Raw genomic sequence first — 27,036 nt, forward strand, 5'->3', positions numbered from 1 at the left:
GCCGGCAGAAGTGAAAACTCAATGAATGTCTCACTTCAAAAAAAGTAGACTTTTTTGCCAAGTGCGAGATTTGGAAGAGATTCTGTAAAATCCAATCCCATTTCACAATGAATTTCAAATAGTTCAGAGTCATCCAATTAGAAACAGTGACATAATTTCTCAATTACAGAAATAATCACAACAGATATCAGAAAACTTCAAATTGATATCGAAAGTGCGTTACCCAGTGAGTAAAATTTCATTAAAAACTTTTTTTTAAATAAAAGCAGAAATATCCCAAACATTAACTTCAAACCCTCTCATAGATTTAGTACGACGACTCACCCCTCAAAGAACGTCGGGGTCGTAAGAGATAAAACTGCTGGAGATTCATTATTTGCGATAATAAACTGTGATAAAATAATAAAACTATACCGTTTATGAAATAATAAATCTAACATTATAGATGACAGGAAAACCTATTAAAATTGTGCAGTCAAGCGTGAGTCGGACTTATGTACGGAACTCTAGAAACGCGAGTCCTACTCGCACTTGGCCGGTTTTTTTTATAGATGACACTACTGATGTTCACGGTCGGGTGTCACCCCTAAACGGGTGACACCCGGGGCGAACCGCCCCCGCCGCCCCGCCCTAGCTACGCCACTGACCTTATTTGTGCACAGAATATCAAAGATATTGTCTAGTATCAAAACTATAATTCCTACTACACAAAGTGTGACCAGCCCAAGATTTTTTGAATTTCCCGCCAATAATTTAGGTAAAATTTCAGTAGCCAGACTCTAGTCGCGCAGTTCAAGGGCCCCCCAACGTTTTCTGTTCTCTTTCACGGCGCAGCAACTAGTATCATTTCTCTCTCAACGCTCTTTAAAAAATGCCGTTTTTTCAAAAAAGGACAACCATACTGTTGACAAGGTGGACTTCAAATCAAGTGTTGCCTTTCTTGATGCGCCCAGGCTGTGTATGTGTGCGTAAAAGCGTATATGTGTGCTCTTTTAGGGATGTGAAAAGTCGATTTTAATCATGTTATATATCGATAAACGCTACACAGCGGAACGAAATAGCGATTAATTGAAGCTTCAATATCTTCGTTAAACATAAACATAATTGAAATGCTAATGGATAATGAATATATTATAATATAATAATATAATTCAATTATTGCAAAACACCTATTTTAGGAGGTATTTATGTATTTTAATTAAATATCTGAACTTTCCCTTGGTTCCCTGCTGGGGCGTGACTATAAAATTGTGATCTGATAACCACAATAAAGAATAAAAGCGTTTTTGGTCATTTTAGGTATCGTTAAGCCTTTGAAGTAAAATTAAAATTGCAAGAAATGTCGATAGTTTATCGATATGACTTTATCGACATGGCTACAGCAAGGTGGGCCTCATTGTTAATCGTACACTAAACAAAAGTGGCAACAGTGACAGCTCGCTGAGACACCGTCTCTATATATAAATAAATCATTTATTTACATACAATATATATACAGTGGTACAACTAAACGAAATTAATAACTAGCTTAAATCTAAAATAGGCCCCTGAGGCATTGTACCAAGGATGCTGGCGGCATTTCCCCGCTGTATCGCAATATCGCAACTCTATATATTATAAGTCTATGATGACAATCATGAGCTATTCATTCATGTAGCTATTATAGCGTCTACTTGCTCCAACTATATGCGCTGTGTGCGCGTAAAATTTCTTGCTCTTGGTAGAACTGGCAACATTTATGAACTAAACTGTCAAACGGGAATTGTTATGAAAATACCCATCGTTTTTGGTAATTCGAATAAAACCTGGAATTCTTTAAAGAATCTATGATTCCTACGTTTAACGTAATTGCGTTTTTATAACTACTTACAATTGCATAAAACTTCTATGGATAAGGTAGTCTTCCGTGCCCTTAAGCACGGAAATGATCTTAGAATTGCCTTTTTGTTTTCTTCGATTAAACAGTGTTTCTTACTAGTTTAACATGGAAGAAGTGAGGCAATTGGTACAGGAAGAAGGCAGAGAAGCGAGGAACCTCGTAGCTTTTCATGTGGCAGTCGATACACCCAGTAAGTTTCTAATAAACCATAATTCTTTTGTTAGTTCGCAGCTTGAAGTTTAGGTACTTGTAGTTTGCCGTGGGCGTAAGTAAGACTTGTATTATACGACGTTTTAGGCAATGCCATTTTGTAATATCACGCTTATTGGTAAACATTAGCATTTACTGTGTGCTTGATATTTAACCTCTATAATAAGAATTACCTATACTGAAGGTATGGTATATTAAAATCTAATAAGATTTTCGATGTAGATTGTATTACTGTGTTTACTTCATTGTAAATTTTCAGCTGAGTAGTAATATTATTTCCACATATATAATCTAAGACCGTGTTCAGCTTAAACAATTGCCAGTAAATCGTAATATCAAGCTTCAGTGAACACCATGAAAGAGGTAATAAAAATGTCTGAATTTCACTGAACCATACTGTTTATAAAGTTATCAAATGAAACTGTTGTAAGATTGTGTTATCTCAAAAGCAATCCTGCATCCGCCTTAATAAAGTTTACATTTATATTTACCTAGTATTCATGACTCACCATCTTTTCTTAAAATAAGTGAATAATGTAAGTAAACGAAGCATAATGCTGTACAGTAAATCGACCTTTTTACGTGTGTCCACTTTCCTAAGATCAAGTTTGCCATAGATTTACTTTGGCAAACTTGATCTTAGAGATCAGACAAGCTATATTATTGTCAATTTTAAAGTTCATTCTTGCTGCATGGCATGTAATATGTGATTATCATACCTCGCAATCGGGGCGGCAAAACCGTAGCAAATGACAGTTCAATGTAAAGGTTAGCGTTCATATGCCATGAATCATCATCATGACTCATGATAACATAGCCACTATTTTGAAAGTTATTATTAAATTACTTCTTTAAATTCTTGTTTATTTGATCACAATTTGTTTACCTACTCTTAATTTGAAGTCCAAAATAAATTCTACCTACTTATAACGTAATGATGTGTGTATAGCATAAGGATGTAAATACCTTATCCACTTGACCGTCCGATAATAGCATAGTATCCGAAAAAAATATGCTCTTAACCGTCCGCGGGAACCTTACTATCCAAAGGGGTGGGTGGAAGAAAGAATTGATTTCAGAGCCATCTAACGAAATATTTCGGCATTATTTACTAATTCTCTTGACGCGACAACGTAGCCTAACTAAATAGTTAGCTCTAAAAAAATTTAGGTGGCAGTGTAGTTATAATTTTTGTAGAAAATTGTGAATGTGCTGCGCGGGGCGTGCGTCGCTAAAAAAACCCGGACGGTTGACAGGAAAACAGTCTCGCGGGCCGGACGGTTGAGCGGTTATTTAACGTAATCATAATCACACGCAAACAGATCTTAAATAATTAATTTTAAATAAAAATAAGGTAAACAATCTTGATGGGTCTTTTAATTAAAAAACACATTTTAAAAATAAGTTACGGCAAATATGTAACAATTATGAATCTAATACGATCATTTATATTCTTCTGCTTTCATAAGTAATAGATTTTGATTTTTAAAAAGCGTTTTTCAATTAAAAGACATGTCAAGATCGCTTACCTTCTTGCAAGTTCTTTCTGATGCTAAAAAAACGAACTATAGTATAGGGATAGTAATAAAATCACATCTTATTCAATTGTGATGTTCCACAGGTAATGGTACCTTATGGCCGTTGGCGCTTACGTCGTCTAGAATTTATAAAGAAAAAGTTTGAATTGTGAATTTAACGTAAACGTGTTGCAGCCGCCCGTTTCGCCCGTAAACCTCCGCGCTCTACTCTCCCGCCGCCTCGACGCGCTCCTCCGCGGGCCGCCGCGTCGCGCCTCCGCTCGGCTTCTGCCGGACGCGACAAGCGCTCGGAGCTGCGGGCGCGGTATTGGGCGCTATTGTTTGGAGACCTGCAACGAGCGGTAAGCTCCCTGGGATAGGTATTCAAGATGTTCATTTGACCTTGATACAATATTCTCAAACACAAAAACCTAACATTGTTGTGAAATTTTCCTTTATCCACAGGTTGGAGAAATATATAATACAGTAGAAGCTCACGAAAACCTAAATGAGTGCCAAGAAGTTATATTAGTGCTAGAAAATTATACAAGAGACTTTAAAGCCTTAGGAGAGTGGTTTCGACTGAAATGGGAGTATGATAATACTCCTCCTCCTCAAAGGCCCCAGAGTTTAGCTTGGGAGATACGAAAAACAGATTTTGTCCGCCCAGAATCAAGACGTGCTCATTCTGTTAAAAGTTCCCCATCTGTGTCAGGCAAAAATAGTCCTTGCCTTTCTGGACATAATACTCCAAGTGGCAAAATTAGCCCAAACCTAACTGGCAAAGCTAGTCCAGGTAGTGGTAAGATAAGCCCTAGAGTTTCCTCAGGACATGCAACTAGCCCTAAAGCTAATATTGAATTCTTTAGCAATAAAATAGCAGCAGCTTCTAAAGTTACTACTAACACTAAAACTGAACTAAAACAAGAAACAAAACTAACAGATATTAAAGAGAAAGACATTATTAACGTCGAAAACCATGTTGAAAAACAAACGCCGGTCTTGCAGGTTCAAAACGAAAAAGCCGAGAAACTGGAACCGCTCATAGTTGAAATAGGCAAAGCAAAACAATGTCCAAATGTTTCACCTAAACTAGTAGTTGTGAAATCTTCCAAAAATAAAGCTGTATCCGATAATGCCAAGAAAGTGCCTAATAAGGAGTTGTCCACACAAGCTAAGGCTACTAAAGCTACATTAGATGCCATGGAGAATGATTTTCTCAGCAAGCAGTTGGTCAATAATAAAGTCAAAAATGATAATCTTATTAACCAAGATATAGATGCGCAAACAGAAAGAGTAAGAAATGAAACTGTTGAGTCTAATATCGCAGATAAGCTAACTGCTAACGAGAAAACCAACGGTATAGTCAACTCAGACTCAACGAAAAATAATGATGAAGTTATTTACAAAAAAACAATAAATGAGATTATTGTAAAAAGTCCGACAGTAACTGAGTCTGAAAATAAAGTTGCAATCGATACTGTCACTGATAATGAATCTCCAACTAAATCAGAAGATGATTTTGCAGATGTTTCCAATGAAAGTTCGACAAAATCAATTGAAGAAAAGCACAATAAAGCTGACGAACTGCCTAAAAAAGAAGCAATAAAAAAAGAGAAACTGGTGTCTAATCCGAGTGGGATGGAAAATAATACGACAAATACCCAAGAAGTTAAAGATGCTATGTTGGAAGAAAAAAAAGTTAATGATGTAATCTCCCAAGACTGTCCAGAAATAAAAGATACTGTAAAAAGTAAGGACGAGCTCAAGGATGATAAGGATTTTAAAAAACCTGAGCCGAAAGGTGACACAAAGACCTTTGTAAGACCAGCTTATTCACAAGCAGCTGCTAAACCTAAAGCAACTGCTGCCAAAATAGAAATAAAAACTCTTGCAAGATCCACACCTTTAGCTAGGAGTAAAACTGTTGTAGAAATTAGACCAAATACAGCTTCTAAAACACAAAAAATATGTCCAAAGAGAAATCAAACGAGCAAGTGTAGCTACCCATTTAATTTGACCACTGGTCGCACCAGTCTCTTTGATGCTTCGTCCAACGTCCTGAATAAAAGTACCGTTCCTAGGAAAGTTATGAATAAAAATGTCCAAATGGGTTCAGGTGACTCGAAGTTTAATCAGCCCAAGGTAGAAGTGAAAAAACGTCCTACGAGGCCTACGAGTCTAAAACTTAACGAAAAGTTAGATAAAAAAGAAAAGTCAAGCTCTGCACTTGAAAACATTAAAGATTGCGAGGAATATAGTAGTTCTGATACAATTGTTACACAAATTGATAGGTCACGTCTAGAATCGAGTGAGAGCTTACGGACTCTAGTCCCTGATGATTTAGAACTGATTCACGATGCAGCTAACTCAGTAGAAGTGCTTAACATAGATAGCAATAAGAATGACAATGATGGCTGGCTCACAGTGAAATCTAGGCGTCTGAGTCGCGAATCGAAGAAACAATCTAAATCACATTGGTCTAATAGATTCCATCAGCCTTCTGCAACTACCAGCCTGCCTACATTAAACATGATAGAGTCTCCTAAACAAGAGGTCAATCCCATAATCAACACAACAGCTGCTAATAAGGTAGACAGAGCTAAATCTGAGCAGCCTCAAATAGTCAAACCCGAAAAGGTTGTTACCGTAGCTTCTAAGAATAGGGTTGACAGTAAAACAAAAACTAATTTAGCCATGATTAGACAGAAATCAGATGTCACTGGTTTAAAAAGATCAGCTCGAAGCAAAGCACTCTCCAAGAAAGCCGAAAAAGTCAAAGACGCGCCTAAAGATTCGGAATCGTCTGAACTGACTAAGAACCGCCTGCATTCCTCATTAGAAAGTCTGACCACGGGCTTAGCCAGGTCCCAAGAGAGTACTGAAGAAGTGTTCGACTTTGACAAATGGAAGGCAGAATTCAGATCTACCTTCAAGTATCTCGAAGATGACGATCAGATGCCGAATCATAATGAGATATTAAAATCAGCCGATCCATCGGAAATGTCAGAGATCGCAGCGATGACGTCCCAAATTGAGGAAAACGAGAAGAAGATTAGTTGGGCGTTGGATTTCCAATCTGATGTAGACCAGAGGAAACTGTGCGAGGAAGAAGACTTGTTGAATCGTCAGATAATGGAGTTACAGCAGGTGTCGGACATAGACTTAGATACCGAGACGGATGATACTGAGGTGAGCACTTTTAAGTACTACATTAATTTATTTTCAGCACCTAAAGAATTGAGTTGGTTTCCTTTATGATTAATATTTGTTATCTATGTTACCAAGACGGATGCGGAAATTCTCTGTGAAGACGTGACAGCGCTGGCGGCACCTGAAAACCTGGGTGCACTGGCGGCCAGCCTTGAAGATCAGTATGAGACGGCCTTAGCCGGGATGTCCTGGGCCGAGCGCGTCGATACGCTGGTCGTCCTAGAAGCGCTTGTTGCTAGGGACCCAGGTATTTTGGAATTTCCTCTTTCTATTGACTGACCTGACTTTGACGTAGACGTTGACCTGACTTTATTTTGATATACGCTTGTTTTAATTTAATGACAAGAGAATGATCACACTAAAATACGTCTTTAAAACTTTAATGGCAGGTCGCGCTCAGCAACTTCATGCCAAACTCTCGCAAGGTATCAAAAGACGCGGCAGCTTTCAAGATGCGCTAAGAAGGTAAACTATACTTTATATCTGATAGTGTGATGTTCAATCCCATCAAAAACATAAATGTAAAAAAGGAGAGCCAAGTTCAATACAAAAATTATGCTTAGCTGTGGGGTTCGCCGCAAAAAGAATGGAGATTTAAATGAGTGCCAAGTTCTATGCAAAATCCAAATATGTATTTATAGGAACAAAATAACATTATAAACAAGTATTAAACTCTATTTCTTTGCTTTATTGGATACCTATAACAGTTGCTATTATTTAAAAAAATGCGAGATCTTAAAGCAGGTTAGATTTGACTTGGCCAGTTTTCATTACATCAGTCATTTTATAAAGTTATTCAACATATATATTTTGTAATTCTGATAAAAACTGGCCAAGCCAAATCTAACCTACTTTAAGATCTCACATTTTTTTTAAATAACAGCAATTGTTATAGGTATCCAATAAAGCAAAGAAATAGAGTTTAATACTTGTTTATAATGTTATTTTGTTCCTATAAATACATATTTGGATTTTGCATAGAACTTGGCACTCATTTAAATCTCCATTCTTTTTGCGGCGAACCCCACAGCTAAGCATAATTTTTGTATTGAACTTGGCTCTCCTTTTTTACATTTATGTTTTTGATGGGATATCAATAATTTTTGTAAAGAAAACTAGGCAGGTATTGAGATTTAATGTTTTTTCTTGTGTTTCCGCTGCATGTTTTTTACTTCTGTTCTTTGTATTAATTATGTGGTGCCGCGCGCCGCCAACGACACACCGTTGGCCGGTTGTTTAGCGCGTATTACAAGTTTTTTGTATGGGGACCCCCCCTATTTTTTAACTTTTTTTATTTTTTTATTTTTAGATTTTTTCCTACGCTTACACACAATTACCGAGCTGGATTCCAAATTTCATCCTTCTAGGTCATCTGGAAGTAGGTTAGGTTTAGGTACTATATGTCAGTCACAATAAAAAAGAAATTTGTATGGGGACCCCCCCTATTTATTAACTTTTTTTTGTTTTTAGATTTTTTCCTACGCTTACACACAATAACCGAGCTGGATTCCAAATTTCATCCTTCTAGGTCATCTGAAAGTAGGTTAGGTTTAGGTACTTATATGTCAGTCACAATAAAAAATGGTTTTTTTTGTATGGGGACCCCCCCAATTTTATAACTTTTTTTAATTTTTAGATTTTTTCCTACGCTTTCACACAATAACTGAGCTGGATTCCAAATTTCATCCTTCTAGGTCATCTGGAAGTAGGTTAGGTTTAGGTACTTATATGTCCGTCACAATAAAAAATGGTTTTTTTTGTATGGGGACCCCCCCTATTTTATAACTTTTTTTAATTTTTAGATTTTTTCCTACGCTTTCACACAATAACTGAGCTGGATTCCAAATTTCATCCTTCTGGGTCATCTGGAAGTAGGTTAGGTTTAGGTACTATAGGTATGTCAGTCAGTCTTAAAATTTACGATTTTTTGACCTTCATATCTTTATAACCGTTTGAGCTAGCTTCATGAAATTTGGGCTTCTAGATGTCCTTATGGATATAATTAAACACACGTAGTTTTATGTGTTTACGTTAAAGATGTTTTGAGTTATAGAAGGGTCAAAAGTGGCACCAAGTGGTTCGTGTAATATTACACTTGGCGCTGGCTAGCCAGTTCCTTTGCTTGAACTTGGCTTGACACGCTGCCGCGTGTCTAGATTTACGTCACACAAATCACATAAAACATTTCTATATCGTCAATTCAACCTTATTTTATTAAGTACACGTTATTGACCAAAACCAGGACATGTCAAGGTTCATAACATCGGTCTTTTGCTGGCTAATACATCCGTTCCTTAATCTTTCAGGCTACAAGCTAAACAGGCGCGCGCTGAACGACAAAGATTGGAATATCAGACGGAGAGGGCTAAGAAAATTCACCTACTGCTGGCCAGAGTTGAAGAAGTCAAGGTACAAGACTGCAGTTAAAAATAATAAATTATTTAAATTAATAATGTACCATCACCCACACTGTTAACTATACATCGGTGGACCTTATGCTTTTTGTAATAAGGTTAGGAGTGTTGCTGTTTGTACAGCGCACACGCGATTTGTTATTCATGTATTCGTAGAAGCATTCTTTGAGGCTTATAAGTTACACGGCATAGTTATAGCAACAAGCTACGTACGTACTAAGCTTACTAACCGTTTCTACATACATTTGCAATGATTGATAGTATATATTATAATATAATAGAATATTATTATATTCCATATGTTTATCTTGCAGGTAGCTAAGAATCAGCTGATTGAGGAGAAGCGTCTAAGAATGGAACGCCGACTGCAAAAGGCGACAGAAAATCGGGATCAACATTTAAAAGTAAGCGAAAGTACCTTTTTTGAGATATCTATTGTAATAATTCAAATACCTACTCTTATATGAGGCACTTAGTGTATTTAATAGTAAATTTATTTCGTTCAATCAAATAAATAAATGAAATCGAAATAACTCTCGCGACCTATGCTAAGCAAATGTCAGGACACTTGAAGAAAAAAAGGTGTCGTTGCTTTTGTACAATAGAGTAATTAACCAAACACGTTTAACGTTCAGGATATCGTCCGCAAAGCGCATGACGAAGAAGAGAAATTGCGAGAGATTGCATTCATCAAGCAGCTAGAAGCGGAGAACAGAAGACACGAGTTTCTGGACCAATGTCGGACGCACACCACTCGCCTCAGGCGGGTGAGGCGAGACCGACTTAATAAACTGGTATGTTCTTATTTTTCACTTAATTTTCGTCACGCAAAATCGTCGCTAGTCGTCCGAGTTGCGGAAAATAGGGAATATAACGCAAAACTTTACGTAGAGAGCGTCACTAGCACAATCACACGGCCTACCGCCAAACACGAAAATCGAAAGTTCGGTTTTTGGCTATCTATCACTTGCCTATTCGATCGATAGAGAGGGAGATAATGAAATTTCGATTTTTGCGTTTCGCGGTGGGCTACCTGTAAAGAAACCGCCTCCGTCAATTTTACGTTGGTAATGTAATATTTATGATTACACAGGAGCAAAAAGCAGCACGCGAAGCGGCCGTCGGAGCTAGGAGGCAGGCCCTTGAAGCAGAGAGACAGCGGCATGTGCAGACCTTGTTAGAGCGTAGGAGGGAGCGAGACAGACGCGTTGATGGCCTGCGCGAGATGAGGCGGCAGGAGAGAGACATTGCGGCGAGAGAGAAGGTACGATTAAATACTTCAATTTAAAAAGGAAGCGTTTGTATAATAACCGTTAAATGTCAGCATTGTGAATTCAAAAATTATAACGAATTTCGAATAGGGTAATTCTCCAGTAACTGGCCACCTCAAACCAAAAAATTAATTCCATTCACCTATAAATAATCGTTTTAGTATAAGGTGGCCAGTTATTGAAACCATAGACTAAAATGAATTCTGTTTATAGGTAAATAGAATTCAATTTTCTGTTTATGGCGGCCAGTTACTAAAAGTGGCCAGTTACTGGCGAATTATGTACTAAAGTTAAATTGAATTTGATCTCATTTGCTTTAGTCAAGCGAGACCTAGTTAGTTTGGTACTAAATATAAATACATTTCTGCCATAAAATTCATTTAAAAAAATACACTTCATTGTTGTCGACTGTACTTGTTACCAAATTAGGTTGTAAAATGTCTCTTTTTTTTTTTACATCAATTTACATAGAGAAAAACGTACATCGCGTAATATACAAAAAAGAAAAAAATACAGAACTATTGCGTAATTTTATTTCAAAAAGATATCGCCCAACGTGGGGCTCGAACCCACGACCCTGAGATTAAGAGTCTCATGCTCTACCGACTGAGCTAGCCGGGCTGTGGGAACTTCGGCGAAATTACGTAACACCTTCTTTCAGTTATTATTATCTATGCCTGTTGTGTTTTTTTTGGCGAGGTGTCAACGGTCACAACAAAGGCCGGTTCTTACTCGAGGCACGGGTTTTTTTGACGAACAATAAAGAAACTTAATGCTATGATTTTAAAGTTACTAGTTCAATGGCCATGCCGCACAATTAAGATGTAATAACATAAATTGCACCTTTGCACCCGGTACAGCCCGCGGAGGCCTTTTAGATTAAAATATTTTAATATTTAGATATATTTAAGTTACTTTTGTATGATTATTTATGTACCCTGTATATTCTTAATAAAATTGGTTTTCTTCTTAAATATAGAATAACATAAATACATAACAGGTAATTAAACTTGTGTAATTAGTGTAAAACAGACAAACCTGTCATTTAAATTATTTTAATAGGTAGCTCAAACATTTTGTGTGGGTAACATGGATATTAAATTTTTTGTTTCGAGGGCTTAGTACTAGTATGAGTAACTTGACTTAAAAATGGGAAGCCTATATGAAGTTAGTTCGACGTTATTGTCCTATGTTTGTACTTGTTTTTTTATTGAATATATATTAGTGTTTTTTTTAATTTGTGCCGTATTCTTACAGGCGGAAGGTGTAAAGTCCCGTCTATCAGCGTTAGCCGCCGCCGCAGAGCTGGAAGCAGACGCCTTGAGATCCAGAATAAGGGACAAGCAAGACGCCAGTCAGCAGAGATTAGAGTCCCACCTGCAAGCTATCAGAGAGAAGGCTACAGGACCTAGGCAGCCGGTAGGAATTGTTGTATTTTTTTTTTAAGTCTGAAGGTGTCAAATCCGTTCTACCATTGCAATCCTGGCGTCTGATGAACAGTTCACATAGTTCTTTAGAAGCTATTATTGTGCTTTTCTTTTTATGCTTAGATCCGTTAGATACATTAGCAAGCAGTGAGTCACGCGACTTTGTGTGACGTTTGATCGTTTTTATTATTTACTTCATTACCCCTACTATAATTCGCAGGAAATATATTGAACGGTAATTAAATAAGCGCCCGGTAACGGTAATTAAACCCAGTGTCGAATTATACTAATAACCATGATAACTCCAGGTTTAACCGGTTAATCCCGGGTTAGTGAATGGTGCAAGTGACCCAAAGGCCCTCTTGCACCATTCCACTGACCCGGGGTTAACCGGTTAATCCTTGCGTTACCATGGTTACCAGTACAATTTGACACCGGGTTGACGGTTAAACCGCTTAACCCCGGGTTAGTGGGATGGTGCAAGTGGGCATAAGGGTAATAATTTATTTACCAATCTCGGGTATAATATCCGTACACGGCGGGAAGAAGTTGATAACTTTCGGGAAAAAGTTGAAGAAATTTGAACCTTATGCAGTTTTATTTTAAGTTCAAATTTCTTCAACATAACATCTCGAGTTATCAACTTCTTCCCGCCGTGTACCGATATTTACATGAGTATTTATATTTAAAACAGCTTCAAAGTCCGTCTAGTAATTCCGAAGTTTATCATGCAATATTGTAAAGATATAAAAAGAATAGAACATAAAATGTGATTCCAGACGACATCGGAGAGCCAGGACAACGACCTGGACGAGGCGGTGCGGCTGGAGCAGGAGCGGAAGGAGAGGGACAAGATAAAGGCGCTCAAGAAGAAGGCGAGGAAGGTCAAACAGAAACTCTTAGCCTCGTAAGTGCATTTTGTATATTTGACTGAATTAAGTTTGGGCTTGTGCACAAATCACGCGAGGTCCGATGGGGGAGGGGGGTTCACGAAAGAATCACGATAGATCACGTTGGGGGAGAGGGGGTATAAAGGAAACCTCACGTGTATTTTTCTACAGTGAACGAAACTAAGAAAAAAAACCTACCACATAAGTAGATACTTTTTCTCGGTTTCTTTAAACATAGATCTTCACTCCGCACTTCAAAATAGCGAGTCTATTTAACGAAAATATAAAAATAAACAAGATTTTCTATGTACAATACAATTTATCTTAAAATTAGGTCGAATGAAAAAAAAATCAAAAAAATATACGTGAGGTTGCCAAAAACCTCACCAAATATCACCAAGGGGGGGGGGGGGGGTGGTAAAAAAGTAGCCGAAAACACCTCGCGTGATTTGTGCACAACCCCTTTCCGTCACACAGGCGGGCTTTCCGGGCGGGGCATGAGCATTTTATGTATATGTAAAAGCGGCGCTCACGCCCCGCCTGTGTGACGAAGCCATTGTTTTGGAAACAAAACTACGCACAAAGAAAGATTCTATTCTGCAAGGAGGCAAGATTTGATTCGACCCGCAAAACTGAGCTACTTTTATTATGGCACCAATCACGAAATTGGAAAGAAAATGTTAGCTCTCCAATAGAAAATATCGTCATCTGTGTGATCGACTACCAAAATGTGTGAAACAGCTAATGTTTATTTCATTTCATTTAAAACCCCATAGTAGAAGGCAGGTTGTATCAGTTGTATTAGTAGTTGCATTGTTATTGTAACATTATTTTACTGATGCTGTAAAAATAACTAAATACCGACCTACAATATCTTAGTTTCTTTGTTATTTTTATACAAAGTTATAGATTTTTCATTCTCCTGTTCTTTTCCGCAGTGGAAACGATCAATCGGCCAGCGAGCTTCGCATACCCATCGACGCTTTCCTGTATCCCGCCGCCAACAAAATGTACAAAGTCTTCCAGCAAATCAACAACATTCTCTCACCGCTGCTGGTCGCCGAGAACGACGAACAGAAAACAGATAAACGTGAAACAAATACTAAAGTAAATGAAACAGACGTCAAACAAATAGACAAGACAGAGATTAAAGTCAATGGAGATGTCTCTAAAGAAGAAAAAACGGCTGAACCACCGGAAATCAAAGTAAATGGCGATGACGCCAAAGAAACTGCCGAAAAAAAGAAAACTAAAAAGAAAAAGAACGTCGACAAACAAGAATCATCGGAAAATAATAACAACAATAATATTGCCACAGAAGTAGTAGAAGTAAAAGAAGGTAAAAAGAGTAAGAAGAAAAAGAAGGATGATAGATCGAAACTGAAGAAGACTGAGAGTATCTGCAGCTCGCTCAGTGATATGAGCAAGACCAGTGATAAGAATGAGAGGAAGAATAAAGTGTCGCTGGACACAATGCATCTGGAGAGGTTGCTGAATGAACTACACAGGATGCTGGAAAAATCGGATAAGGTAACTGAAGTTAGATGTGATAAAATGTTCTTTTGAAGAAATATTTAAATCCTCTTATATTAGAACTATTACATTTGCTTTGAATATCTAGCTGTCAGCTATGCTGTCTTTCTAGGTAAAGTAGGTATTTAACCTACTTTCAATACGAAGGAAAACAATTATGCACTACATCTGTATGTATACTTTTAAGGGCCACTAGCACCTTTCCACTAAGTCGGGGTTAACCGGTTAAGCCGTTAACCCAGTGTCAAATTGTACTGGTAACTATGGTAACTCCGGGTTTAACCAATTAACCCCTGGTTTGTAAATGGTGCAATCGGCCCTAAGAGAATCCACACTCAATAAAGAGTCAAAGAAAAGTGACAGATGTGTACAAATTCAAATTCAGCCTCTAAATATGTTCTTACGTACAGCATCTAGTGTTATTATAAGCTTCTTGAGTAGCAGTCGCCATTTATCTGCGCGGTGCTCTCAAATATCTGAATATAGCCTCTATTTTCAAGAAGTTAAAGTGCATGTTAAGATTTTTGACTGTAATTGGTGTCACAGTGACATTATTCGTTGGCAGCAAGCATCAGACAAGGCCGTGTTCAAGAGGCTGCACGGGCTGAAAGCGCTGGAACAACTGCTGGCTCTGGCGGCCGAGCGAGAAGACCTTGCCAATCAAATCACTTCCAAGTTAGTGTAAAACACAAAAGCCCAGCCCTAAAGGGGTTTTATTTAACAATAATAACATTTTTACAAATAAGAAATTTGTTCTGACAAAACAGTCTATTTTTATGGTGGTCATAATGTGCGGTTCTGAAACGCATCACGGAGGATTTATGATATTTGAGTAGATAAAAGCGTAATTAGTGATAAATTGGCAGTTTTCTAGCCCCCTTAATCTACGCCACAGAATAAATAATAGTACTAGGTACAGAAGACTCACTCTAACAAAACGCGTTTGTTACGATCAGGATAGGTATGGCCGCTAGGTGGCGACAGCGCCACGCGCGCCTTATTGGTGTGGAACGGATGTACTTTTAGCTACCTGTAGCAAAGCGACGAAATCGCGGAGTGAGCCACGCCTGTCTACGCGCAGCTTAGTAATCACACCCACTTTACACTAGTGGATTAATTTAATTAAAATGAAATTCTTCTACCCAGATGCCTATCCACGGCTGTGACTATATCGACGCGCGGCGTGGCGACGGACCCTGAGAGCGCACGTAACCTTTTGACTTCCAACGCCTCCGTCCACGTCGTCAAGCTGTTGGCCAACCAAATGGTAAGTGCAAACGATTCTAACGAAATACCGTACCGTTTGGTGGGTCGTGAAACAAGTTGAAATGTACCTAATACATTACATACACATTTACATTTATTTTAACGCCACAACATAGTATATACATAAAAAACATTTGGACGCTAAAATAGGATCCCATAATCAGCATATTGCCGCGGCAAACCGTGGCGCTGGTTTGCTGTGGGGACCTGACTTAAACTAAAGTTGATGGCGACACTTAACCCAATGATAACTCATAGCAATGCATTAATTTTAGACGTGGAACGTGGACGTTCTATACTTTACAAAGTCTGCTCTCCGTGAACGGCGTCGCTCGCGTCTCAGCAATTTCAGCATACGCTTAGCCTGACTGAAGTAGCATGATAAATATGAACGTTTCCGAGGAAATACGATGGAAAACAATTGTACACTACATCTGTACGTTATATCCATTGATAAACTTGTACTGATGCTGCCATCTGGCGGCTACTGCTGTAACTATGAAGCGCGTTTATGTTTCTATGTTATCAATATGAACATGAGCGCCATCTATACTTCTTTATTTGGTTAATAGATATGTCAACTTTATGTAATAGGTGGCGCACCATGTCTCGAAAGTTAAAATCCGACGTGAAAAGATAAATAAGATAATAGTTATAGTAACTAATAAAATAATTGCTTGCATTCGCAAGTAGGTAGTGCTAACAATGTTAGTAAAGGTGGTATTTCACCTGTCCAATTTCTTTGTCCAATGTCAGTGCGTCTCACTCTCTCATTAGAGCAAAATGTGAGATGCAATACACATTGGGCAAAGAAATTGGATAGGTGGAATACCACCCTTAAATCGTCACGTCCGTCCCATACAGTTTTCCAGTTGTCGCTGTCTTATTACTGGAGTCAGTTATGTAACGCTGCCATACATGACCCAAAAAAATTTTTATTAAGCTATGAGCTTCATCACATCTGATATTTGAGTAATTCTAAGCATTTCTAGCCTGAAGTGGGGGGGAGGGTGGGGTATAAAGACGGCCGCCACCCGTCATCTTTAAAAAAAATCTACTCTGATCCTGGTGGGTACTAGGGCAAGTTTGGTATCATTTTCGTATAAACCAAAGACGTAGAATTCATTGCTGATATTTGTTTTTTCAATTTCATAGTAATTTTACAAGAAAAACGTAAAAAGGTTAAAAATTTGGTTGGAGATTTTTGCTACGCGGAGCCGAAACTACAAAAGATAGAAAGTTGAAATTTGCACACTAGATTACATTTATAAAGTGTACAAGAGATAAGAAGCGATTTTGAGAAATTCAACCCCTACGGGGGTTAAAAAGGGGATGAAAGTTTGTATGGGGTTCAAGTTTTATTTTAAGCTAGGAATTTGAAACTTCGTAAAACGATATATTATTAAAATACAAGAAAACTAATTTCAGCGTTTTTGAAAATTCATCCCCTAAGATGGTGAAAAAGGAGTAGAAAGTTTGTATGGATATCAAAAAAAATTTCGAACGCGGGACTTGAATCTTTGTATTTGGGGATATTATTAAAAGACAGGAAAAGTAATTTCAGCGTTTTGTAAAATTCATCCCCTAACAGGGTTAAAAAGGGGTTGAAAGTTTGAATCCATTACAAATCCGAGTAGACACACATTTCTTATTGCCTCCCAGGCTTGAAATGCTTAGAATTACTCAAGGAACATATGTGATGAAGCTCATAGCTTAATAAAAAATTTTTGGGTCAACTTTATAACTGCTTCCGCTATATCCTAAAATGTGACGTTATTTTTTTACTTTTCGTTTATCCCGCAAAATGTAGTATAAATGTAAAGTGTAGATTTTTTTATACATCCTTCATGAACTAAATTTTCGTTTTAATTATTAGGGATGGAGTTCCAAAGCAATAAAAGATTATTCAGATTCAGCTATAAAACTATACTTTATTGTTATATCCACATTCCCTTTCTAACTTTTTCTATTACAGTGAAAGGGGTACCAAACATTACATGGTCGATTAGGTTTGATGTCCGCCCAATATGACGTAGACAACCTTTGCAAAGTTTCGCAATCTCCTTATGGACTTGATTGGGTTTAGGTTTACGACATCTGATCTTTGAAAGGGTTATACACTGTTGGCAAGCTTCTGTCTATGTTTGTGATGAACAAAAGCTATAGTAAAATTATTGATCTATTTGTCGCTTTAATAATGAACCAAGTACTTTTAGAGGCACGTGACACCAATTTATAATTGTCTAATTAATTGGATGTTTTATATTTTATAGCACATATTTAACATGTTTATGAAAGTAGTATGAAAGTAGCTTGAGACGCTCTTATTCTCTTAATAATAAAGTCGCGTCAAGATCATTATGAACACCTGGCCCGCTTAGCAACTTCTGCTGCTGACTGTACCTTGAGTAATCAACAAATATATATCTGGTTGTCCCTTGAGTAATCGATGAAAACCCCCTTTCGTTATTGTATCTTCGCGTATTTGCAATTTGTTTTATTTTTCCTTTTTTCGATTGCGATGGACTTTTTTATGAACGAAATATGGTGCATGATGCACTTGGTCGGTTTTTTATAATGCATCGGTATGTTCAGATTCTAAATTGTTCACAAAATATCTGTGACACATTTTACTAAAACTTTGTTTTAATTTTGTCATCCATTAGCAAAGCTGTAGCACTGTAATTAAGCTAAAATGTAATTGGCGAAAATTACAGTAAAATGCCGCACGTTAATTTCCTGTTGAAAATAAATACACATATTTGGCTGTTGAAACGAGTAATATGTTATTAACAGTTTTAAAAATTGCATCTTTCTGAAAACTGAAATGTATAAAGCATGTACCAACTTAATGTGCTGTTTAAAAATCAATTGCTATACTAATTAACGCATACTTTCCGTCATACTTTGTATTTTGTAACGGTTTTCTCAATAAATTTGGTTTAATTGCATGAGAAAGCGGGACAATTAATGTAAGAGGTTCTGTCATTTCGGAAGTTAAACAAATTTGACAGATGTTTGCGTTTACAAAGTAAAATTTCTTTACAAGTTCGGAATCTGTTGCCCCCTATTTGTAAAACAGGTATCTGAAGAGAAAAATATTGCCATTTTACTTTAATTACGGCGAAATTATACTCGTTGATTTAATTCCTTTTTTTTTATGGTATTGTTAATAAGGTTTAGCTTCATCGAAACTGCACATTCCTTGTGTGTAAGAGATTGCATGATGGCATGCCAAAAAGTCTTGAAACAAGTGCTGTTACTATTATTATTAATAATTTTTTTTCAAGAATTTGTGCTTTAGTTAAGGTTCAAAGTTGTAATAGTGTGCGCAACTAGGTAGGTTTATTTTGATTAGGTGCTAAATTTCGCGTTCCTAGTTTTCTGAATGCAAACGTTGGGTAAAAACGTCAGTTATAAATTGATATGTTAAATAAAAGTTTAACCACGAGCTAATAACTATTAAGGTAAACGGACGAGGCATTACGTGATACTGAGAAATTATAATGTAAACCCATCTTAAGACGATTGTAATAGCCTATAATTCTATAAAAATAAAGTAAAAATGTTTATATTAGATAATTACACGAATAAACAGATTAACGTGATGATAATTTGTATTTAACAGTCACAGTTAGAGAACAGGTGGTCAGAGGACCACCTATAAACCCTGTTGCAAATGTTACAATGAGATAAGGCCTACCTACTGGTTAGCTAAGTCACTAAGTGTGTTGCTACTAGAACCTAAACCTTGCACAGTAGATAATAATATTAATAATTAAGTTCTATGAAGTGCTGCGACAAGGCACTAAAGTGTATAGCGTATTCCCAGGCCAACTGTACATCGACCGCCAAACGAAACGTTATGTGTAATTAAAAGCTTATAATAACTCGCCGACGTTAATTGAACGTTATCTGCGACGCCATCTTTGAATTGTCGAATATTTTTGTTTTATTTCCCCTGAATCATTTACTTTACGAGGGTTTGCTGAGATTGCAATCTCTGTTCATTTGCAATGTAATAGTTGTATCCAACAGATAAGTAAACGCTCTTAGTGTTCGAAAAATAAAGTTTAATATAGATTTGATCCGAATTTGTTACTGTCACGAAACGACCGTATTTGTTATTGCAATAGTCCTTTCACTTTTTACGTTTGCAGTGGCAATAAACGATCGCGAGACCATGCAGTATGTATTTTTGAACATTTGGTCCATTTTTGAAATCAGAAAGTTAATAATGATTACGAAATTTGATGTTCCGATGCCATGCGGAGATCCCATGTTTTGTAGTTTTGTCGTCTGACAATAATTCTGTTGAGGGCATTATAATTTGTAAAAAAAATCATAGTTTGCTCCTATGGCACATGTTAATTAGACTTTATCTAGTAGTAAACAAAGTGCATTTTTTAAGAGTTATCTTATTTGCAGGAGAAAGACCTCTCCGATCCGCGGGAGATGGAACTGGCATGTCTCCTACTAGACTGGTTGTCGGTGGCCCTGGACTCCGTGACGCAGATAGTCTCGCCACCGGCCACTTGGGCGAGGGCTCACATGCTTGTCAGGTTAGTGGTGTAGGAGGGACTTCACATATCCTCAGGGGTTGGAGCTGGCGTGTCTCCTACTAGACTGGTTGTCGGTGGCCCTGGACTCCGTGACGCAGATAGTCTCGCCACCGGCCACTTGGGCGAGGGCTCACATGCTTGTCAGGTTAGTGGTGCAGGAGGGACTTCACATATCCTCAGGGGTTGGAGCTGGCGTGTCTCCTACTGGACTGGTTGTCGGTGGCCCTGGACTCCGTGACGCAGATAGTCTCGCCACCGGCCACTTGGGCGAGGGCTCACATGCTTGTCAGGTTAGTGGTGCAGGAGGGACTTCACATATCCTCAGGGGTTGGAGCTGGCGTGTCTCCTACTAGACTGGTTGTCGGTGGCCCTGGACTCTGTGACGCAGATAGTCTCGCCACCGGCCACTTGGGCGAGGGCTCACATGCTTGTCAGGTTAGTGGTGCAGGAGGGACTTCACATATCCTCAGGGGTTGGATATGGCGTGTCACCTACTGGACTGGTTGTCGGTGGCCCTGGACTTCTTGACGAGGGCTTGCATGATTTAGATGTTAGTGGTGCAGGAGAAAGCTATCATATGTTCGGGATACATAGCTGGTGTATTTCCAGCTGGTCTGACGAACTCTGGCTGACTCTGGTCTTGACTCGGTCGCGTAGATCGTCTAGCCACGGGCCAGTGCCTAGGAATCATTATGCTTATCCATCCGAAGGTGTATTTATTACAGATGGCTTTATCCAACACCACGCGATTGAGAGAGACGAACACGGAGACAAAATTGACCGTCATATCCATACAGACTGTATCCGTATCCGTTTATTATCATCATCAATTCACACAACACACATTTTTGCGTATACAATTTGGCGCGAGTTTGCTAGGTTAAAGCCCTGGAGTCTACAGTAAGGCTCCGATTGAATTCGTATGTACGGTCACGGTGGTAGACCATTTTCTTGGCTGACTGTACGTACAATCAGCATCAGAAAAAAAAGAACGCCAAACTGATCAACATATGTCGTTTCCAAGCAAAAAGTCACATTTTACATACAAGCAAATCTCGTCCTTATGGTAAGCGATAAAGTGGGACCTTTGAATAGACTTCGACACGAATGATCTTTATTTGCCTTTGTTCTTTGAACAATTAAATTCGTGCCAAGTTGATTGTGAACACCTCGCCCGCTAAGCTACTGAATGTACAGCGCACTTAAATTTATTTTTCGCTAGTATACAAAGATGGTGTGTGTTACAGTTACACACATTGACATCTCCATTACAACCTACAAAGCAACTCCCTCCGCCAACTCTCCTGCGCAGTCGGGTAAATATTGACACAGTTGGATGTGACGTTTCCTTCCTACCCTACACTAGAGGCCCACTTAAAACGTGTCGTCATTATTACTGTATAGAAATTATTGATAATTTACTTAAAACGACATTCATTTTAACCACCTAACCTTAGAGGACATTTTCGGCCTTGTTAATATATTTAATCGTCCTGATTCGAACAATGCTTACAAGAAGTCACAGCGGTACGATCTGACAATGACAAAAGTGACATAGACAAAAAACATCACTCTTGACATTGACAGAGTCCTTATTTGTTCGAATCGTGCCGAATATTAAATTTGCAAAAATTTGTTATCATATGTACTTACTTATTGTTTACTAATAAGTAAATACATATTTCTGTCATCTCAATAACGCTCCAAAGCATCTAAAATCTAATAGAAGCGTATAATAATATTATGACGAGTTCTTTGCGTCATTCGGTTAGCGTAATGAAATTTGCGACGCACTTAGAGGGCGCGCGGCTTGTGGACATTGTAAGTACCTACGTAAGAGCCTGGGGTGGTGGGCGCATGAAAAAAAAGTGCCTTTGCGAGACTCTTTTTTTATGTCGTAATATAAACAAATAAAACAATTGAAAACTGCCTCATTGTACGATTACCATCAGAAGTAGCTATACGTGAGGTAGGTATTCTAAATATAGAGGTATTCTAAATGATCTACACACGTACTCTAATAAAGTTGTGTTCAGATGGTGGTGTACACCTCGGCTTTATAGGTACTTAGGTAGCGCTTCCGACATGACAAAACATTTAGGTACTAAAATAGTAGTTTTATGTAGTCACATAGCAGTCGCTACGTAATTCCTGATAAAATTATGTACAGTTACATACACTGCTGTATCTACATACATAATTATTATAAGCTTTATTACTCGTATAAGGCACGACCGTCATTGCAGCATTTGATCATGATCACACACTCAATAAAACGTTATCTCAACTACTACTACAATTCATACTAGAATTGTGTTCAAATTAAATTCCTTTGTTTTTCAGAGATGGGGCCAGTCTAATTTAATCTATCAAATCAACTAACTGATCCGTTTAGTATGTTGTCAAAGCATGACATTTAAAGTCAACCAAATAAGCACCAGCTTTTCACGATAATTCCTATTGTTCATAGAATCACCCCTAACGGCCCTAACACTAACAGGTGTTGGCACTAGAACAATGGGAAACCAACACCGAGCACATCATGATTAATTAAAAATACTAAACAAAACTGCCCCTGCAGTGCATTCTGCAAGGAGTAGCTAAGGGGTTCCCCTCGGGAGCCCTACAGTTTCTCTGAGCCAGTACATTATTAGGCCTAATAGATTTAGCAGTAAATTTAAAGAATTAATATACGTAAAACAGACATAACCGATTTACTAATCAGTTCCTAACGTTAGGCATTGGAAAAAATATGTGAAGAAAGCCATTGGCGATAATAAAATAATTTTTGCAACATCAACAAGCCGCTAGCGCTGTTTTTAGTGGGCTTAGAACACTCGACTGTATCTTCTGAGTGTCTCTAAGAGAGTGTCTCTAAGAGACGTAATTATCCTTTCGAAAAAACACGCGTTTCACGAGCCACTATTTAGTGTTTACAGCCTTACATTTAAACATAAAAAAAAACATAAACTTACTGTCTACGCGCGTGAGAGGAGGCCTGTGCCCCGCAGTGTGAGTGGGGCGTACAGTCTTCAGTATTAGCTTAGCACCCCTACATACATATTTGCACATATATAGCCTGAATTATTATGTACTTACTGTTTTCGGACTATAACCGCAAAATGTGTTTTTTGTCACCCAAAGTTAAGTTTATTTATTGAAAGTGGCACTGCTGTTTTATGTTATTTTCAATATCCAGAGCGAGCAATATCGTAATTGACTTGCATGTGCCGCATGTGCGTGACCGTATTTTCATGTCTTCAAAAACCCGTGTTTTTTTATTACAGTTTCTAGCAAAAGTAGCTACGCGAACGTAGTGATCAGAGTACTTCCCTATACTAACCTAATCAAATTTGACTCGATCGTTAGAAGACTATTGTTTATTCAGATCGTTTTAGCTATGTTTTTTATGTGTGGCAGCGATCTTCGTTTTCAGTCAGTCCGTAACAGACTATTTTTTTTATTGTATTATTTGCGTTGAGTATAGTGATTGTATTATACTAACTCGCATGTTAACATAACACGCCAAGTTTGTAATATGTGTAATCATTAAAATCTCATGATTGTCATGAACATCATTAATTTATTACACCGTAACGCTTTATTAAATCAACCCTTCGGACGAGATAGTGATAAGTCTCTTTAATTCTCGTCTGCGATCTCTCGTTTATTTTAATCAAACTAACGCTATGCGATTAAATCGATAATCACTTGTAATCTACCCGCTATCGATGTCACATGGCCCCAATTCACTCTGTCATAGATTAACAGCAATAGACTTGACATTTTAGTGGAAGCAACATTTATTATGTAGAATAAAAATAGCAAAAGTTCTTCCCTATCGGCGAGTTACTAATTAATTAGTTTACCATAAGCTTTCGTTTTTAAATACCATACATTAGCGACGTAGTTCTGGTTGGTGTCAAAGTTATGGGTATTCTAAAACGAACAATAAAGACAAATTAGAAGCTAATTCTATTTATGACAGTTATGTTCACGACCTTAAGTTAAATTAATTACTTCGCATGCGCTCGTTATTTTAACATAATAACCATCTTTCATTTTCGAATACATTAAACTTTTTATTCTTAACGAATATGCTACAAATTAAAGTCTTTTTTAGAAATCTACCAATAATAATCATAGATAAGATTAATACTTGTAAATGGAGGTATATTTTACCTAAAACTTGCTATTTCGAGACATTCTACAGGGCGTCCCACGGCGATGCCACATGGAGGGAAAGTACCTTAAATATCATAGATAGCATATTTTGCTGAAAGAAGACTTCATTTTATTTTTAAAACTTAGTAAAGTTGCATTCATACTTTTTTAATTTTATTTGAAAAAAAATGTATGGAAAAAAATTATCGCGTCATTGGAGGAAAAGTACCTTAATTATTGTAAATGAACATCTTACTGAAAGAAGACATTATTTCGATTTAAAAAAACAAGTTGAATTGCATTTTAAATAATTTCATGGTTAAACCGGGAATCGAACCCGCTACACGAGAAAAAGAAATACCTTGTAGCTTTGTCATACCGATCGAAAGGCTTCAATGTGAGAATTATTTTTTTGCCAAATAACATAGTGTTGGAAACAAAAGGAAGACCATTAAGCTACAGGGTATTTTTTTTTCTCGTGTAGCGGGTTCGATTCCCGGTTTAACCATGAAATTATTTAAAATGCAATTCAACTTATTTTTTTAAATCGAAATAATGTCTTCTTTCAGTAAGATGTTCATTTACAACAATTAAGGTACTTTTCCTTCAATGACGCGATATTTTTTTTCCATAAAATTTATAAAAAAAAAAGTATGAATGCAAAGTAACTAAGTTTTAAAAATAAAATGAAGTCTTCTTTCAGCAAAATATGCTATCTATGATATTTAAGGTACTTTCCCTCCATGTGGCATCGCCGTGGGACGCCCTGTATAATGTGCCTAATCTCTGACAGAGAAAGGGGCTGAACGCGTCCCATATGGACACAATAGAGTGTCGCTCGCACATGTTCTGACATCGAGTGTGTTGTGATAGAACAATTGGGTAGAAAGCATGCACTTTCGGTGAATGGACTCGCCCAAAATAGTGATTGGACACCGCGCATTTAATAGCCGGGCGTATCCGCTGTTTTTCTTGAGACATCTTACAATTTAGAGAATCAATGGTGTTTTGAGGAAAATGTTTTTCCTTTTAGTTTTTTCTCTGATTTTACTTCATTATTCATAAATTCAACATGTATCAAATCATGAATAGTATCTTAAAAATTTAATATAATAGTCATCTTCTATTCGTTTACTTTATTAGTCGAATTCTAATCGGTTCTGATTTTCAATAAAGTTGTTTTCAAACTTAATTATCATTTCTCTATCATAGTACGAAATATTCGAAACAAAATTTAAAAAGAAAAATGAGTTGACTAAAATATACTGTACTATGAGACTCGTTTCGTAAAATAACAGCACTGGGAAACATGCGTCCTTGCTTTATTTTTTTATTAACATCTCGTAGCATGCTAGGTATGCTATGTTTTTATAACCTGTCATTTTTGATTTCCGATAAACCTATCAAATGCCTACGGCGATCTCTCATCCAATAGCAATCAAAGACACTTCACCTCGAGGACCATCGTTCCACAATCAACTCCTCTTCAAACGGAATTAAACACTAGCAATCCCGTCTAGGGCTCTTACCCTGAAAGTACGAATGGTGCACAGTCTATGTCACATCTATACATTTGTGGCCTTATCACAATGGAATAAAGTGCACAAATGTTGACATATCTTTGACGTCTGTTTTACGAAGACTTGCTATTGAGAGTATTGAGCTTGTGGCATTTTGCGGTCTGAAACCAAAGACAATAAATAATTCAATACCTGCAATTTACCTTTCTTGCGAAAATTGGCGAGTCATGCGCGCGACATGTAGGTACCTACCTAACTGAATATTGATTTTGACATATATGTAAATAACGTTTACCCAGATACCGCGCTATGCCTAGAGTAACATATTTATCTATTTTAGCAAAATTATACATATGTACTTTGAAACTTGAGTATTTTATGCAAGTACATATCACATTAATTGGGGTTTAAGGTTTTCGACGTAGACACTCGGACATTTCGTAAAGGTTTTTAAAATACCTACATCTAAATAACTGAAATGTATAAATATGCACATCTAGTATAGCTTCCGGGGCCCGGGATTATTACGAGCCACTTTGGCTTGAGAGCCACAGAACCGCATTGAAGCCCCACTCCAAATCAAATTATATCCTAGCTTCGATTCCAGTTCCAGGGCACTCGATAATGCTATTATGCACTCTAAAATATGCTACGGTTGCAGTTTAGGTATTTGAGAACATGAAAGTTCCCTCAATAACTGAGTTAACTGACGGTCTGGTGCGGTTCCCCTTACTTTCGCCATACAACTCTTGAGTACATAGTCTTTTTTCGATATTTTATAAAATTTTGCTACCCTAATCAAATGAATTCCATTTAGATGTTTCTAAACGAGATTCTAAAAAGTATTTTTGTAAAAAAACACAGTAGCAAGGCAGACACAACATTACATAGGTACATATAAGAAATATTAGGCGTAAAATTGAGAAAAAATCTCAAGGCATTTATTTGATGACAAATTAGAGTTTCTCAAAAGAACATATCATTACGGTTAAATCAGATAATTGAAACAAAATAACTAAAACATTTATATGAGGAATAGCAGGCTTAAATTAATTTATTGGACCTCTAATAAATTGACCTCCCATTTGCCTACGACATTCACTCAGTAATTAGACAGCATGTCGCCGTCCGGCTCCGCCCACCGATTGCGAAATTAAAAAGTCGATGTGA

General features: G+C 37.4%; 1 protein-coding gene and 1 non-coding gene across 2 annotated transcripts; one reads left to right on the plus strand and one right to left on the minus strand.

Annotated features, from left to right (window-relative positions):
• Positions 1-1,752: 1,752 nt before the first annotated feature.
• On the plus strand, positions 1,753-20,212 carry LOC134676945 (S phase cyclin A-associated protein in the endoplasmic reticulum). Its single transcript, XM_063535327.1, has 15 exons — positions 1,753-2,069; positions 3,802-3,968; positions 4,072-6,798; positions 6,895-7,066; positions 7,209-7,284; positions 9,126-9,228; positions 9,548-9,637; positions 9,869-10,027; positions 10,327-10,497; positions 11,762-11,923; positions 12,711-12,838; positions 13,760-14,351; positions 14,920-15,029; positions 15,501-15,621; positions 20,049-20,212. The coding sequence occupies exons 1-15, from the start codon at positions 1,985-1,987 to the stop codon at positions 20,193-20,195; spliced, it is 5,010 nt and encodes a 1,669-aa protein (XP_063391397.1). The 5' UTR covers positions 1,753-1,984; the 3' UTR covers positions 20,196-20,212.
• Trnak-cuu (transfer RNA lysine (anticodon CUU)) lies at positions 11,053-11,125 on the minus strand. Its single transcript has one exon. It is a non-coding gene; the product is annotated as a tRNA-Lys (tRNA).
• Positions 20,213-27,036: the final 6,824 nt, after the last annotated feature.

This window comes from Cydia fagiglandana, chromosome 2 (genome assembly GCF_963556715.1).
Source record: "Cydia fagiglandana chromosome 2, ilCydFagi1.1, whole genome shotgun sequence".
In the NCBI taxonomy this organism is placed as follows: Eukaryota; Metazoa; Arthropoda; class Insecta; order Lepidoptera; family Tortricidae; genus Cydia; species Cydia fagiglandana.